At 43.7% G+C, this 16924-nt stretch overlaps 1 protein-coding gene across 1 annotated transcript in view; it reads left to right on the forward strand.

Moving 5' to 3' along the window:
* The window catches only part of ACAD8 (acyl-CoA dehydrogenase family member 8), a 350191-nt gene extending 337169 nt beyond the window's left edge, over window positions 1–13022 (forward strand). Inside the window, exon 11 of the mRNA XM_086956943.1 lies at window positions 12062–13022. Within this exon, the coding sequence (XP_086813069.1) occupies window positions 12062–12114 (53 nt within the window). The 3' untranslated portion in view covers window positions 12115–13022. The remainder of the gene's footprint in view (window positions 1–12061) is intronic.
* The last annotated feature ends 3902 nt before the right edge of the window (window positions 13023–16924 follow it).

Below are 16924 nucleotides of genomic sequence, written 5' to 3' on the forward strand. Positions count from 1 at the left end.
GACACATAATTCATACACAGACAGATCTACTGGTTGTTCCATTTGATTTAAAAGGAGTATTAAAAACAAAAAAAAAGAATATACAATGTTTAAAACCGGGTCAATAATTTGGTTTAAAAACTAGGTTTGAGGCTCATTATACGCTTTACAACTAGTGTCACAGCAGTGATAATACATTATAAAAAAAATGGCACTAGGCAAGAATGACCAGAGTTCATTTAAAACGTAATTTTTTCCTGCGTATGGCCCACATCCAGTGCAGGAATTTAGAGACGGCAATTACAATACTCTCAGAACAGTCTGTCTTAAAGATCCTCAGAGCCTCTGTCCCCTTAGTAATACCTTTCAACAAACATATTGGCTTTAACCACTTATGACGTGGGTGTTTGTACTCCGGACAGATAAATAAAATATGGGCTATACTCTCCGGATGGGTGCTGCAAAAGGGACAGGATAAATTATTTCATACAAGCCATTTACCAGTGAAGAAATTGACTGGAAGGGTACCCACCCTGTACTGGTGGTACCGTTTCCTTTCATCGGGAATTGTGATCGTGTCCCAATAATTTTAAAAAACTGGTACGTGCTTAAGCTCTAGGAAATCTTTGGTTAATGATGAACAGGTGCACGATTGAAAGTTTCGCATTATCACCATTGACCAATAGTAAGTACTCTTTAAGGTCCTTTTTTTTTAAATTATATTTTTATTGAGAGTTCATACCGGTAAATACATATTCATAAATGCGTACATAAATACATAGATAGATGCATAGCGTTATACCATCAAGCAAAAAAACAGAAAGAATAATAAACAATAAACAATCAATTGACAGGTTAAATATCTACAAGACCAGTAAATCATTCATTTGTGCTTTTACTGTCCTCCAAGTAGCCACTGGGGCCCAAAGTCGCTTACCCATATCCCTTAACTTAGCTCCCTTTAAATCATATAATGCTTCCTCAATGTTATGTATACCCAACATTCTGCACAACCACATTTGAAAAGTAGGAGCTTCTGTATCCTTCCAGGCTGCGCTAATTAAAATCCTAAGGACTGCTACGGAAATAAAAACTAAAGCTTCGGCCTCAGTACTCGTATTTAATTTCACATCACATCCAATTATTATCAGGGTTGGGGATAAGTTAATTTTGACGTCAAGTAGCCCCTCTAAAAACCGCTCTATTTCAGTTTTAATAGTTTTTAATTTTTCACAGCCATAGAACATATGTATAATATCTGCTGTACCATTTCCACATCTGGGGCAGTTACTATCTGCCGCTTTCCCCCAAGAGAATAATTTTTCGGGCGTATAGTATAGATTAAATTGCGTTTTGTAATGTTGGGCCCTGAGATTCGAGGAGCGCAGAAACCTCTTATCCATAGCTAGTGCCTTATCAAGATCTACCTCGGGATCCCCCAATTTTTTGGACCATGCGGTTTCCATTTTTCCAATATCGTCCATCGATGCGTCGTTAAATATTTTATATATATCTCCAATTCTATGGCCCACGACTTCAAATACTCAATTAGTTCAAATTTCCCAAGCAAAGTGATACGTGGCCTAATTGATTTAATTCTATTGACAATCTGTAGGTATTTAAACTCTTGATAACCTTGTAGTGAATAGTGTTGTGTAAGTTCTTCAAGTGTTCTACAGTGATCTCTAATCATTAATTGGCCCAACTCCACTATACCATGACTCTCCCAATGACGCCACGCTCCATCCCTACTAAGGTTTGGAAAGAGTGTTGAGTTCCAAAGTGGTGTGCGGTGATGGATAGTGGGTATATCTAGAATTTTTTTAACAGTTTTCCATATATACCATAGATCTTCAAGCGTCTTATATCCAATTTCCTTGTAATAACTCCTCTGAGTTATCCTTAATAAAAGCCCTACGGCTTCACTTCCCACCAATAGCTGAAAAATTGATGGTATCACCGCTTGCCTGAGGTTTGGCCCCCCCGGATGAAGTAGGATAGTCATGTCTGTGAGGAGACATGCGAGATGATAGCTCTTAATATCTGGCAATCCCAACCCTCCTCTATCTTGTGGTAATGACATATATCTGTTTGATCGCCTTATTTTACCATATTGCCACAAAAATTTTATGAATATAGCCTCAATCTTCTTAATAATTTTCTCGTCAATTTTAAATGGGATTGATCTTAATTTATACAGCACCTTGGGAAACATTGTCATTTTTATAACGTTAGCCCTCCCAATCAGTGACAGCTGTAATGAGTCCATTCTTTTTAGTTCTGTTTCCATAGATTGGATAAGAGGTGTGTAATTATCGTCAATTATTTTACCTGGTTCTGCATTTATTGTTATACCCAGGTAAACTACAGATTCTACATATCTGCCATCCAACTTGGCTATTTTTTTAGAGCATAATACCTGTGTTTTGTCCACATTTAGTCTGTAGCCTGACACATCTCCAAACTGACCGGTTATATTAACTACCTCCCTCATAGCTAGCTCTGGGTCTTTTGTGATGACTGCTAAGTCATCCGCGTATGCGAGAAGTTTAGTCTGAACCCCATTTGATATTACTGGTTTAATAGCCACACTGTTGACTGGAAGGGTACCCACCCTGTACTGGTGGTACCGTTTCCTTTCATCGGGAATTGTGATCGTGTCCCAATAATTTTCAAAAACTGGTACGTGCTTAAGCTCTAGGAAATCTTTGGTTAATGATGAACCGGTGCACGATTGAAAGTTTCACATTATCACCATTGACCAATAGTACTCTTTAAGGTCCTTACGTGATGGAAAGGGATTAGCTGCTGGGTTCTCCCACAATATACCTAGACCCATGGCAATATAAGCCGCCTTAACCTCTCTAAACCATGGGATCCTGTTTGCGGTATCAAGGCTCCGGACGTAGAGGAGGGCCTGGGCATACTGGGAGAGTTCTGGTGTTACCCAGAGCCTCCTCCAGTATGCCACTGGTCTATACCTTTTAATGAGAATAGAGATGCACTACCTTCTGTTGAGCTAAATGCTAGCAAGTTTTATCTGAGTTCAGAACCTCTATTTTCTAACTCTGAATTGTTTGGCGTGCTGCACGGGAGACACGTTTGTCCTGACTATACCTTGCCACATCCTCCAGTTGCTGGCATCCAAGGTCATAGTAGAGAGGCAAAAGAGGCGTGGATGGTGGCAGGCCAACTAGACCCCTCACAAACTTGTTTTGGGAGATGGATAATTGGGTGAGATTGCTAAACCCCCACAATTCAGCCGCGTACAGAATAGATGCACTTATTTTGGTGTTATAGATTTTAAGTGCCGGGGAGATAGGTTTTGTGGCTGAGCTACGCAGTTCCCTTAGTAGTACTCCTGCTAGCTGGGCATGTCTAGTGGTGAGGTGGTTAATGTGGGGTTTCCATTCGAGCCTGGAACCCAATGTGATTCCAAAATAGGTAAAGGATTGCGTCTGCTCGAGCGGTTCCTCAATCATGATGGCACTCCCTTTCACAAACTTGTGTTTGTGCATGACCATGAATTTTGTCTTTGTCACGTTCATGGTGAGGCCATAGTCCTTACAGAATGTTTCAAATTGCCCGATGGCCTTCTGTAGGCCCTGTTGCGTTTTAGAAATTAAAAGAGTGTCATCAGCAAACATCAACAGGGGAACCGGCATTCCATTCAACTTAGGGGCATCCGTTGGATAGTCCTTGAAATATTTGATAACCCTGTTGATGTATAGCGAAAACAGCGTTGGGGCCAAGACGCACCCTTGCCTTACTCCTCTAAGGATAGGGAACCTATCTGTCACTTGGCCTGGGTCTCCCCATCTAACCTGTGCAAAGTTATCCTCATGCAGTTTGATTAATGGGAAGAGTACTTCCAATGGCATGCCTTGCTCCCGGAAAACACTCCACATCTTTGCACTTGGCACTAAGTTGAAGGCTGACTTAAGGTCGACAAATGCCTCGTACAAAGTACCACCTCCGAGGACAACCCACCGCCAATAAATCATAACGAGTTTAAAAACCTGGTCCACAGTACTCGTGTGTGCGCGGAACCCGGCCTGGAGAGGAGACAAAACATCATACTCCTCTATCCAGGACAGGATTCTAGACAACACGAGTCTGGCTACCACCTTCTGGACACAGTCTATCGGGCTGATCGGCCTGTAATTTGCGGGGTCAGAGCGGTCCCAATTCTTAAATATGGGGATTATCTCAGCCCCTTTCCAGGTGTCTGGTATGGGAGATCCTTTTGCTATGGCATTTGCGAGGGACTGAATATAAGGTGCCCATACTTCTTTCCCATATACAAAAAGGTCTGCAGGAACGCTGTCCATCCCGGGTGCTCTGCCCTTTGGGACTAGATTTAGAGCGTGTTTCACATCCTTTATACTAAAATGTAGTGGTGTAAAGTCTACATTTGGTATGGAGGAAATATGACTCAACCCTATGTCAAAAAAGGGGTCTGCAAATTGATTTTTAAAATGCGACACCCATGCATCTGGGGGAACATGATTTTGTGGGTGATCCTTGGGGCAACCACTCCCCCATTTCACCAAATCCCAAAATGCTACCATATTCCTGATTTTACTAGCAATATATAGCTCGGACCAGAATTGTTCATCCCAAAGACGCTTGGCTTCCAATTGGGTTGCCTTATAAGTCTTCCTGGCGACTTTGATTTGATGTCTGTCTTTGGTTCTGATTGCCATGGCTAGAGATTTGTATGCTTCTCGGCAGCTTTTACCATACCAAGATTCAGCCTGAGATTTTGGGTTGCGTTTACGAGCACTAACCTTCCTAGTAAAAAATTCTCGTAACTTATTAAAAAGAGTTAAATGAATAGGAACAACTTTTATAATAAGATTTTGGTTCTGTGAGCACTCCTGGATCTCACTAGTAGCCTTTGCCGCTAATGCTCCCATTATGGGCATATTATCCTCATTAAGGAGGCATTCCGCCCATTTTACCCTCCTGGTGTCATTAGAGGGATATAGATCTACTATGGTGGACCTGGGATCAAGCGGTATTCCATCATGCATCTCCGCTGTTAGTATTAGTGGGTTATGGTCACTTTCCACCCGATTTTCAATGACCATATCTTTAATGAATGGCCAGTACTCTAGATTAAAAAGAATATAATCTATCCAACTCGTACCTGCCCCATTATTAAATGTGGGTTCGCCTTGACTGTCGGATTTAGTTCTGCCATTGGCTGCCCTAAGCCCTGTTCTAAACATAAGGTTTTAAGCTGTAATGCAGCTTGAGTCCATCTTTTTATAGGAGAGATAGTCAATTGAGGGATGGCCCATGTGTGATCTTCCTCCATTGCTAATTCAATGTCATTGTGATCCAATGGTTCGAAGCAGCAATTAAAGTCTCCTGCTATCAGCATATTCCCTTTACCATTATATTGACTAAGAAGGGAATCCAACAAGGTGACTATCTCCGAGGGCTTCCCCCCGGGTTTGTCCCTTGCGTATATGTTGAATATGTATAAATCTCTGCATGTGGGACTTTGTATTTTTATGATTAGGATGTCACTACTATTAGATGGCAACTAGGAGACTATGTACCCAGCATCCTGTCTAACCCAGGTTGTCAGGCCCCCCATGGGTCTACCCCTCGTACTTGGTGTAGCTGGACTATAAAAGTTCAAGAATCCCTGTCTAAACTCGGGTTCTATCTGCCAGGTCTCCTGGAATAATATAACGTTGTGATTATCTATAAACATTAACCAGTCTTGTGATGTTAACTTATTTTTAAGCCCAGCGATGTTCCACGATACCATAGATTGCACTAAGGGAGGAATGTTAGCAGAACCTTTAGTTTGGGGCTGTCTGACTTGCGGTGAATTAGCGCTTGTCGACTGGACTGTGTCTAGGTTGATGACAGCTGCACTCTGGATAGTGCGGGGGCTACGTAATTTCGTGGTACCCATCCCATTGACTTTATACACCAAGGGGCCCGGGGTTTTGAGGGCAAGATCATTCTTCCTGATATTATCGACGCCTTCCCTAGCTTGAGGGATGGTTGTCCCCGGGATCTTACAGGCTATGGGGTTGCGCAGTCAGTCATTGGTGTTCAGGTTGCTCAGTCCCTCATATCGATTGGACAGCACAATTGCCCTTGAGTTACCAAAGGACGTTTCCCCCAATTGTCTTTCCCAGAACGATCTTTTGTGCAAAACAGGACTATAGAAGAAGCCCAGCGGAAGAATATCAATACCATCCTGAGTATATCTTAGTTGGGCACCCTGAGCCAATATGTCCTTAACCAAGGCCGATGATCTAAAGCTAAGGACAATACAATATCCTTCTAAGCTCTTTGCAGATTGCCCTACCCATGGGACTCTCCTAACCATCATAAATTGTTCGAAAAGGTTATTGCCTAGCCCTGTTATCTTATTCAGATAGTGTAAAGATGTATTCTTTAGGTTGACCAATGCTCCTCGTCCTGATGGGTACATTTCGGGACATTTACCAGAATGATTGTGTGTGGTGTAGCCTCTGGTGGAAGGTGTAAGGAGGGTCTATCCTGCATCTCTACCCCAACACTCCTAAATTTACCACTGGGTCCCTGTGGTCCCATTCTCCCCCTTCTTGCCCCCAAGGCGTTGTGATGCGATTGATTTACATATTCTGGAGCTGGAACTAGAACTATGGGGGGTTCCAGCAACCTTTCGCCCTGCGAGCTAGTTTGGGATGGTGGAATACTGGCCTTTAACCTGGTGGTATTGCTATCTTCCTGTCTGGTGACCTGCCTAGCTGGGGTGATTTAATCTAGATGTTTCTCTATTAGATTCAATCTCATAGAAATAGCGTCGAGCTTCGCCATGACGGGATTGATCAGTGATGCAAGCCTTCCTTCAAACATTTGTAGGATATCCAAAGATGGTTGTGAGCAATTTGAGCCCTGTGTACCCATCGATGCATTAGGATTATTTATCTATTTAATTATTTATTTATTTGCTTGGGATCCCGAGTATGGGCCAGTATGGGACACAGGGCGGGGGCAAAGTTCAACGAAGCAATACCTTAGGTCCAGAATCCAGGAATCAAAGGGGAGGGCCCCGCCCTGCCTCTTCCTGTCGTGTACGGGCGCGGGACGAGCCCGCCCTTGGCCCTGGCTTCGCCCGGGCAGTGCACGGGCACGCCCGCATCCCGCGCTGCGGGAGGGCCGGGCTGGTTATGAGGGCCTCAGACGCCCTCTAGCGTCGTCACTTCCTCTGCGCCTCCCCGAGACTTCTGTGGGTTGTAGTCCTATGGGCTTGTAGTCCTTCGCTGCCCCCCCCTCACACACAGACGCAGATACGCCACGCCGTTCCCATCACGGCTAGGATGGCTTAAGTGGCGTCTCTGGGCTCCTGCTTCCTCACAATGGCCAGGTAAGACAGATTGGCAGTATGGCAGTGCAGTAGTTGATTGTACCCTGCCTTTCTCACATAGCATTCTACTCCAGAGACCCTGGTGATACAGGTCTCCCCCAGCAGATTTAACCCCAATTCCATTCGTATAGCAGACAGAGGATAGACGCGTTTGGGAAGAGGATGTTTTGTCTGCTTGCCTCACCGTTCGATCAGTTCATGAGACTGCTTGCCGGGACAGTACTTTATTTTATTTTATTTTATGTTCTTGTATAGCGCCTGAATAGACCCCCGAAGGGGTATCTCAGCGCTTTTGCCTGTTGAAGGAACATAGGTTGTACAGGTTCGTGCTCGGAAATGACTGAGTGAGAGATGTGTGTTTTAACTATTAGTGAAAAGATGAGTTTTAAGAGTTTTACGGAAGGACAAGTGGTTGGTGATTTGTTTTAGTGTCTGGGGGAGAGAGTTCCAAAGAACAGGACCAGTGTGTGCCAGGGCACGGCCTCCTTGTCTGGATTTTCTTATTCTGGGTACCTGCAATAGCTGTAGGTTGCTAGAGCGTAGTGAGCGCCCAGGGACATAGGGTTGAAAGGCTTTAGTCAGGTATTTAGGCCCCGTGCCTATCAGGCATTTATGGATGGAGCACAGGATTTTGAATTTAGTGCGTTGCCGCACAGGGAGCCAGTGTAGTTCAGCAAGCAAAGGGCGGGAGGGAGTTCTGGGTGGAGCATTAAGAACTAACCTTGCCGCTGTGTTTTGGACTACCTGCAGTTTGTTAAATTGGCCTTCGTTAGCTGATAAGAGAAGGCCATTGCAGTAGTCCAATCTGCTGATAACTAATGCCTGGACCAAGGTCTTTCTGTGTGTGTCTGGTAGGTATGGAAACACCCTTCTCAGAAGTCCAATGGCCCGGAAACATGTACCGGCAACTTGGTTGACATGATCTTTAAATGTAAGGGCTTGGTCAAATAGCACTCCCAGGTTTTTCACGGTCTTTTTCGGGATGGGAACAGGTCCTAGTTCTAGAGGCCACCACTCATCAGACCACAGTTTCACCGCATCCCCGAACAGTAGTACTTCTGTTTTGCCAACATTACATTGAAGGCAGTTCTTGGCCATCCACTCTGATACTGCCCTCATTCCATCTGCAAAAGATTTTTTTAGGGCAGGTGTAAAGGTTTTGAAAGGAAACAGAAGTTGGGTGTCGTCGGCGTATGACACCGTGGTGAACCCAAAGGACCTCACCAAGTCGGCCAGGGGGGCCACATACACATTAAATAATGTGGGGCTTAGGCATGAGCCCTGTGGCACTCCCCTGGTGAGTTCCCTGGAGATGGATTTGTGGGAGCCCAGCCTGACTTCTTGAGAGCGGCCAGAGAGGAAACTCTCCATCCAGGACAGAGCTACACCCCCCAGTCCCACATCCCTCAGACGACCGAGAAGCACTTCGTGTGACACCGTATCAAAGGCAGCGGATAAATCCAGCAGCACCAGAATCATAGACCCCCCATCATTCAGTGTCATCCTGATGTTATTGGTCACTGCTAGGAGGGCTGATTCGGTGCTGTGGTTTGGCCTGAACCCAGATTGTGAATGGTCCAGGCCATCCGTTGCCTCGATATGATTTGATAGGTGGGTGTTCACGTGCTTCAGTCATCTTACCTAGGTGTGGTAGGATGGAGATGGGCCGAAGGTTTGAAAGGTCTGTCCAGGGGGAGGCAGCTTTTTTCCTTATTGGGTTCACCACTGCAATCTTCCATTCCCTTGGGACTTGCCCTTCAGTCAGTGAGATGTTTATCACCGACTGTATGGAGGGTCCCAGGAGGATGATCAGAGGGGAGAGCATTTTGGCTGGAAGGAAGTCATTGGGAGACCCAGTTTTTATGTGGCTGATGAGGGGTGGTAGATCAAGATCGCTACGCATATCCATGCATTATAGAACTCACTTGCTGAAGTTTTATTGGCGGTCCCGAAGGAATTCAGAGACCATTTAGGATAGACCATTCAGGATGGCTAGGATGCAGCCAAGTACATTATCCGCTCAGGGCTGGACACAAACGACTGCTTGGATGGAGCGGATGGAAGCATTCATCTCATTTTAGATTTTCATCCCCTTGACATCTTATTGGAGAAGGACAAATTGAGGATGCTCAGACTGACTGGCCCAGGTTCTGTCTACCCTTGGTCCAGGAGGGTGTGGTTGAACCGGCCGGATGCCTATTTCCACGTTCCTGTACTGAAGGTCTATTGAGGCTACCATCGATTCAAGGAGGGCCACAAGGACTTTCATTTTGCTGTGCTCCCTTCTGGCCTTATCAGTGCCCCCTCAGGTTTTAATAAAAGTGATGTTGGGGCCATAATGCATTTTCAGAGGTTGGGGGTACCTGCTTTCTCCTACTTTGATGACTAATTGTTGAAAGCAAGCTCCAGATGACTGCAAACCTCCTTACATTATAGAAGTTAAGGATTAATGTGCTGAAGTCACTCCTGACTTTCGCAGAGGCTCTCTTTCTTTCAAGCCATCCTGGATCTGGTGCATTTTATAGCCTTCCCTCTAGAAGAAGTTCAAGACATCAGGGCTATGATCCCAATCCAATGTTTAAGCCTCATTTCTGGGTACTTTGTGAGGATGGCTCTGAAGCTTCTAAGTCGATTACCTTCTGCAGCATACTAATTTAGCATGCTTTCCTGCCTGAGTTCTAAAGGAGATCAAGAATGACTGGGCTGAATTTATCCTAGTGTCCCCGGAGAGGGCCAGGAGAGTATGGTACATGGATCTTCTGGTCATTACCATCTGTCCTCCAATACATCTGCCACTTCAAGAAAACCTTCTGTTTCAGCAGCAAGACAGGTTCTTGCACCCAGGCCGGCACAATCTACCATCCATGCGTGGAGATTGTGCATTAGTAGTGGACTACATTCAATCTACCTACTGAAGTAGTGTATGTAATCTTGGTCACCAGACATCCTTCTATGAAATCTATTTATGCCATAACCTGGGACAAGTTTGTGGCTTGCTGCAGTACCTGTAACATGGACCTGTTGCAAGCCAAACGGTTGGATGTTTTGCCGTTTGCCCTGTCTTTGGCCCAGTAAGGATTTGCAGTGGGCATTGTTAAAGGTTACCTTTTGTCCTTTTTGTGTTTACTGGACCACTTGTTGTACAAACCATCTGTCGTGATGTGTTTCCTCAAAGGTTGGGTCAGCCGGTTCCCCCAAAACCTTTTGTGATGTCACATTGGGACATGAATTTGGTCATTACTTTTCTTATGTGTACTCCCTTTGAGCCATTTGACAGCTCACATTTTCCTACCAACCCTGAAGATTGTTTTCCTCATGGCAATAACATCAGCATGTGGTATGAGTGAGCTCCAAGCTCCATCGGTCCAGCTGCTGTACTCTACCTTCTTACCGGACAAGCTGTTGCTGAGGACCAAAGCGTCTTTTCTTCCAAAGGTTGTAACCACTTTTCATGTCTTGACAATCCATCAGTCGTCTGATGTACTTTGCCACTCCTCACTCCTCAAAAGAGGAGGAGTGACTCCATCGTTAAGACTCCAAGAGAGCACTCCGCTTTTACATCAATTGTGCGTAAAACCATCAGGCAGACGATCTACTCTTTGTGTGGTTCTCTTGGGCAAAGAAAGGCAATGCAGTGCAGAAAAGGGCTTCATCCTAGTGGGTAGTCCTTTGCAACTGGATCAGCTGCGCAGTGTCAAAGAAGCTGCTTCTAGAAGGGTTACAGGCCCATTCCACGAGGGCCAAAGCTGCTACCACTGCGTTGTCGCACAGAGTGCCTGTCCTGGATATTTGTTAGGTGGCAAAGCACTACTGCCTTGACAGTCGGGTTAGAGGGGAAGGGCATGTTTGCAATTTGGTCATGCAGGACTTTTTGGTCTGAGCCGTCCGACAGACCCACCACCCAAGTAGGTACTGATTTGGTATCTATTCTAAAGTGAGGAATCTGCAGTTAGAAGTATCGCTCAGAAGAGCAAGTTACTTACCTTATGTAATTCCCTTTCTCTGGATACTCTATCTAACCACAGATTACCCACTGCCTCCCAGTTCTGTGAAATTGATTTTTTTCTATCTCAAATGGTCGCTCATGTGAGATCTACATGCAGGCACAGTTGATTACTTTTGGGTCCACGACCAAATGTGCAGACAATGTTCAGAAAGAAACTGATGTCTGTGTGTTTTGATGATTCCTGAATATTTAGCTCCCGTTGTCACTTCCAGGGCGGAGTGCTGTCAACCTTTGAGTCACATGAAGTCTCTTATCAGCATGCAGGAATTGTGCTGAAAAATCTTTTGGATCCAGTCTGGGGCCTAGAGATATCCTAAAGTTGAGGAATCTGCTGTTAGTGTCCACCGGAAATAGTGTCACATAAGGTAAGTAACTGTTTTTTCTTTTCCACTGTTCTCGAAACAATTTAATGCTTTTCACTTTTGTTTAAAAGTTTCTACATATTAACACTTACTATGTCTTCTATTGCTGGCTCGACATTTGAAAAATCTATTCAGCTCACTTTCTACCATGCAAGTGCCCTGATTAATGTTCCAGTTAACAACGTGATCTGCTGAAACATCTTTGCTCTCAGCCTTCCCAATTACTCCTCATTCATATCTTCAGCAAAATGTCATAATTGTGTGTAGAAGTTGTGAACCCTTATCAACTGACAGCGTATCATAGTCCTTTTTTATCACTTCCTCTCCTTGTAGGTACCAATGAAGTGATGAGGATGATTGTGGCCCGACACCTCTTGCAAGACTAAAGCTTACAACCAGGCGCAGATTATTCATTGCTTCAGACTCTTCCATCTCTACAAGGAAGTTTTTCTCCTTTTTACACATTTTGTGCCCAGGCAGCACAAGATTCTCGAGGGCATTCTTCTCTGGTGTCCCATTTGGCTACAACTGAGCCATGAGGACATCCCCCCCACCCCTTACTAGGCTGCAAGGGCCCCGGCTCTTTTATCCCTGCCCTTCTCTTGAGGTGTTCTTTTTGGGCTCTTCTATCGTGTTCTGTGGTTCCGGTGTTGCTCTTGCAGTGGGACCGAGCACTCCACTCACAGTAAGTAAGGAACTGAAGTCTTTCTTTTGGGAGGATAGGTCTTGTCCGTTATTCCAGTGACACCATATTTCATCTTTGAAAAATCTCATTGGACTTCTTGGGGCGCTGAATGAATTCCTAGCTCCGAGTATTGACCCCATATGGTACAGTGAAATGAACATTGGTGGAGGAATGTTGAACTATTACCTGCCTATGGTGCGTTTTGCGGAAGAACTGATGTGGCAAATTCAGCTAATTGTATGGCCACTCTTGTTTTTTTTCTTTCTTTTGTAGGCCATGATTTGGAATAGTGACTAGTCCCGGAACAGTCAGGCGCTTCTGATTGTCCTCACTTCTACATGTGCTAATTGTTCTGAATCATTGAGTGCAAGTTTGGCGATCCTAGGAGACACAAGAGACACTGAAGATAGGAATGGGATGATGTTTAATTTAAATCATGATTGGAGTTTTCTGCTTTAATGACAACGGCCTCCTCTGCACAAAGCAAAGAGGAAGAACTCTTTCGAAACATTATTTCCTTGCACTGATCTTCACAATCGTGGTTAGACTGTTACACCCCGCTATTGAAAGGGGATAAATTCAGGATCCGAAATAAAGATTTTAACTTCATTTGTGTCTTAGTGTGCCTCATCGTTGTGCTGCCTGAGTAATGGTGTTTATCCACTGTTAAAGCTGCTTCTCCAGTTATTCATCCTCCTGTATGTTGCACGTTTGAAGGAGATCTTTGAACCTTTGGCACTCATGGCTAAAAGCGTGAGACTACATTGTAATGTGTGAGTCTGATGTTGCGGGATTGAAGGAAAATGACGTGATGTGTGAAAGGTGGGAAGGAGTGTGACATCAGCGAAGCTGTAGGACATTGATTGCCAATGAGGTAAGTTATGTTAAAACTGCCTGCAGGGTGTGCATTAGGTGGGAAATATCAGATTCAGTTGGATGTCATTATAAAGTGTAATCGGAGTAGGAGCTCGGCTCCTCTGCGTGGTCTGTGGCGATGACTTGTGCATGTCTAAATCCCTGAACAAAATCTGCATACTCTTAAAATGTATTCTTATCCCAGGACTCAATGTGCACATGGGAGACTTCATATATTGTCTTTGTGCAGGTGCCCACATGCATTTTCAGTATTGCCACTAGGGTGGCGTCAGTATCACAGATGCGTTCGTAAATTCCCTTTCAAGATAAACAACCATATAGGGATAGTGGTTACGCTTGTATTGATCTATATGAGTATTAACGGGGAAGGCCCTAAACACTCAGGACCTGGGTCCGTGGGTCAGTATAAATAAGGTTTGGTCTGAGTTGAAACAGTATCAAATGATTTCCAACAAACACACACTCACCATAGAGTTTTTTTTAAAAAAAAAAGGATGAGTCGGAATGAAAATGCAACTTATTCATTTATAAACATTTTGGCATTTTTGATCATGCACGGTCAGATTTGATCCAAAAGCAACAAAAATTGAACAAAACATATTATAGTATCTACATGTACTCAAAACAATACATAAGGTATTCATCGGACGTGCTCTCAGAGAAAAGGAGGTAAAGTGAGTGGGTAAGTGAAAGGGACAGGGTAAAGGTGTGGTGACAAAGTGGTTACATCCAAATCGACACTTGAAAAACCTCTACTAGCAGGTTAATGAGCAAAGGTTCCCAAAGTCACATCACACATAGGGAACAAGAGTCCATCGTTTAGTTGGTTCCTATGGTGTGTAAAGTGAAGGCGTAGTTCTACGTTTCGACCCCTGGTTACGCTAAAGGGCTAGTTCAGAGCCTCCTGGTGGGGTCTTCATCAGGAAGAGAAATGGAGAGCGTCGTCAAAAACGGCCATCAAATGTTCCGTCTGGGAAATCTGGGCTCCCTCGAGCTCCACAGAGTGTTGGCATGTGGGTTGACACACAGCCGATGGGCACTGGTGAATAGATCCTCGATGTATCGGTATAGCTTTAAGCTGAAAAACGGGAACGCACAGCCGTGCTGTATCACCGTCGGCGTCCTGCATCCGAGTGTGCTCGCATGCTCGGATGCAGGACGCCGACGGTGATACAGCACGGCTGTGCGTTCCCGTTTTTCAGCTTAAAGCTATACCGATACATCGAGGATCTATTCACCAGTGCCCATCGGCTGTGTGTCAACCCACATGCCAACACTCTGTGGAGCTCGAGGGAGCCCAGATTTCCCAGACGGAACATTTGATGGCCGTTTTTGACGACGCTCTCCATTTCTCTTCCTGATGAAGACCCCACCAGGAGGCTCTGAACTAGCCCTTTAGCGTAACCAGGGGTCGAAACGTAGAACTACGCCTTCACTTTACACACCATAGGAACCAACTAAACGATGGACTCTTGTTCCCTATGTGTGATGTGACTTTGGGAACCTTTGCTCATTAACCTGCTAGTAGAGGTTTTTCAAGTGTCGATTTGGATGTAACCACTTTGTCACCACACCTTTACCCTGTCCCTTTCACTTACCCACTCACTTTACCTCCTTTTCTCTGAGAGCACGTCCGATGAATACCTTATGTATTGTTTTGAGTACATGTAGATACTATAATATGTTTTGTTCAATTTTTGTTGCTTTTGGATCAAATCTGACCGTGCATGATCAAAAATGCCAAAATGTTTATAAATGAATAAGTTGCATTTTCATTCCGACTCATCCTTTTTTTTTAAAAAAACTCTATGGTGAGTGTGTGTTTGTTGGAAATCATTTGATACTGTTTCAACTCAGACCAAACCTTATTTATACTGTATTGATCTATAGACGCAGCGGGGAGAAAAAGGAAAAAAGGGGCTGGGGGAGAAGGTTGGAGCTTTAGGGGATTTGGCACTGCTTGATATCGATGGGTATTCAGGGCTTCGGTTTTATTGGAGAATTGTGAAGACATTGAACCATGACGTGATAATTGTGAAAGGAGCAAGATGGTTTGGTGTTGTGATAAAAATGTCTCGGAATGTAAATGATTTCAACAATTGAAGGAAGACAAATGTTGTATATATTAATGAGTAAAGCCAACTGGTGCAGGTTTAATCACTTTTCAACCAAAAAAGAATTCCTTTCTGTGTGCTTCAATTTAGGTACTAGTGTATCTCATAAACATTTGTTTAGACCAATTTCATCCACAGATCCCCCATATATTGTCTTCGAATCAAAACATAAGATTATATGTAACTAAATAATTTTTTTATTGTTTAAAAAAGTTTTTCATATACTTAGTATAAGCAATTTATTAAAAACAAAATCATGTAGTTTTTTTCAAAACATTTTACACACATTTTCTAAATTTTATCATAACTCAATACATAATTCTCAGTACATAATAAAAACATCAATTAATACAATTAAAAAATCCGTGTGTCGACGTGTTTCGGTGCTTCGTTTTTTAAAACACCTTCCTCAGGACAATTTTAAAAACATCTTCTTTATTTGTAACAATTTTACTTTGCGGTACCAGATTTCTTCCGGGGGTTATAATGAGTGTAGAACCTCCGCTTCCACTCTGTTATATCATCAGAGGATTTGTAATTTGCGTAGGAACACTACGCGCCGTGGCAAGGGATGTACTTTCACAGACTTTTAGGTTTGTTGCTTCCATTTGTGACTTGGCCAATCGGATTCCTTTATTCCTCATGGGTTCGCACAGCGATCCTGCCTCTTTATTATTTGAGGGTATCAGCAGCGTCTCTCATAGAGAACGAACGCTTCGCCTGCCCGGTCTCCCTGGTTGCCCGTGTCAGATCCAACCAGGGAGACCGGTATATGAAAAACTTTTTTAAACAAGAAAAAATTATTTAGTTACATATAATCTTATGTTTTGATTCGAAGACAATATATGGGGATCTGTGGATGAAATTGGTCTAAACAAATGTTGTTGTTTATGAGATACTCTAGTACCTAAATTGAAACACACAGAAAGGAATTCTTTTTTGGTTGTGATATTTCTCGGTCCTTTCTGGGTTTATTTGGGAAAAAACTCTCTTTTTATAGTTTGATCACTTTTCAAGACATAATTGATTAGAACAAAACGGAACAGTGGGTCGCAAAAAGGTCAATATCCATGACTTGGCTGCCATGAAAGGGATGTCTAGCCTGTTGGCTAAACGTTCTTTTAAATGGATTCATTAATTCACAATTGGCATAGACTGATAACCACATCCACTGCTTTTAGGAGCACTTTGATCTTCAGTTTGCATTGACTACCTCTACATGTATGAAGTTTTAAACTCTATACCTCCAAAAATGTGTCTTTTAACGCCGAGCAGGTAAATTAGACTCCTACAAACCTCTGCAAAATTAACCACTTGAAGATGGATCGACATGCTTTAGGGTCGATTTGAGGTGATCCTAATATACAGTGGCAATTAGAGCTTTAAATACAATCGACTGTCATAGGTAGCCCTTCAGGTTTTGATTTCTTACCACCTTCTACATTTCTTGAAACCTTCAAAAAGTATGAGTCTTGGATGAAATACATCAGCTGTGCTTGGTGCTGTGACGGCTGCTTTAGA

This window comes from Lissotriton vulgaris, chromosome 2_1 (assembly GCF_964263255.1).
Source record: "Lissotriton vulgaris chromosome 2_1, aLisVul1.2, whole genome shotgun sequence".
NCBI lineage: Eukaryota > Metazoa > Chordata > Amphibia > Caudata > Salamandridae > Lissotriton > Lissotriton vulgaris.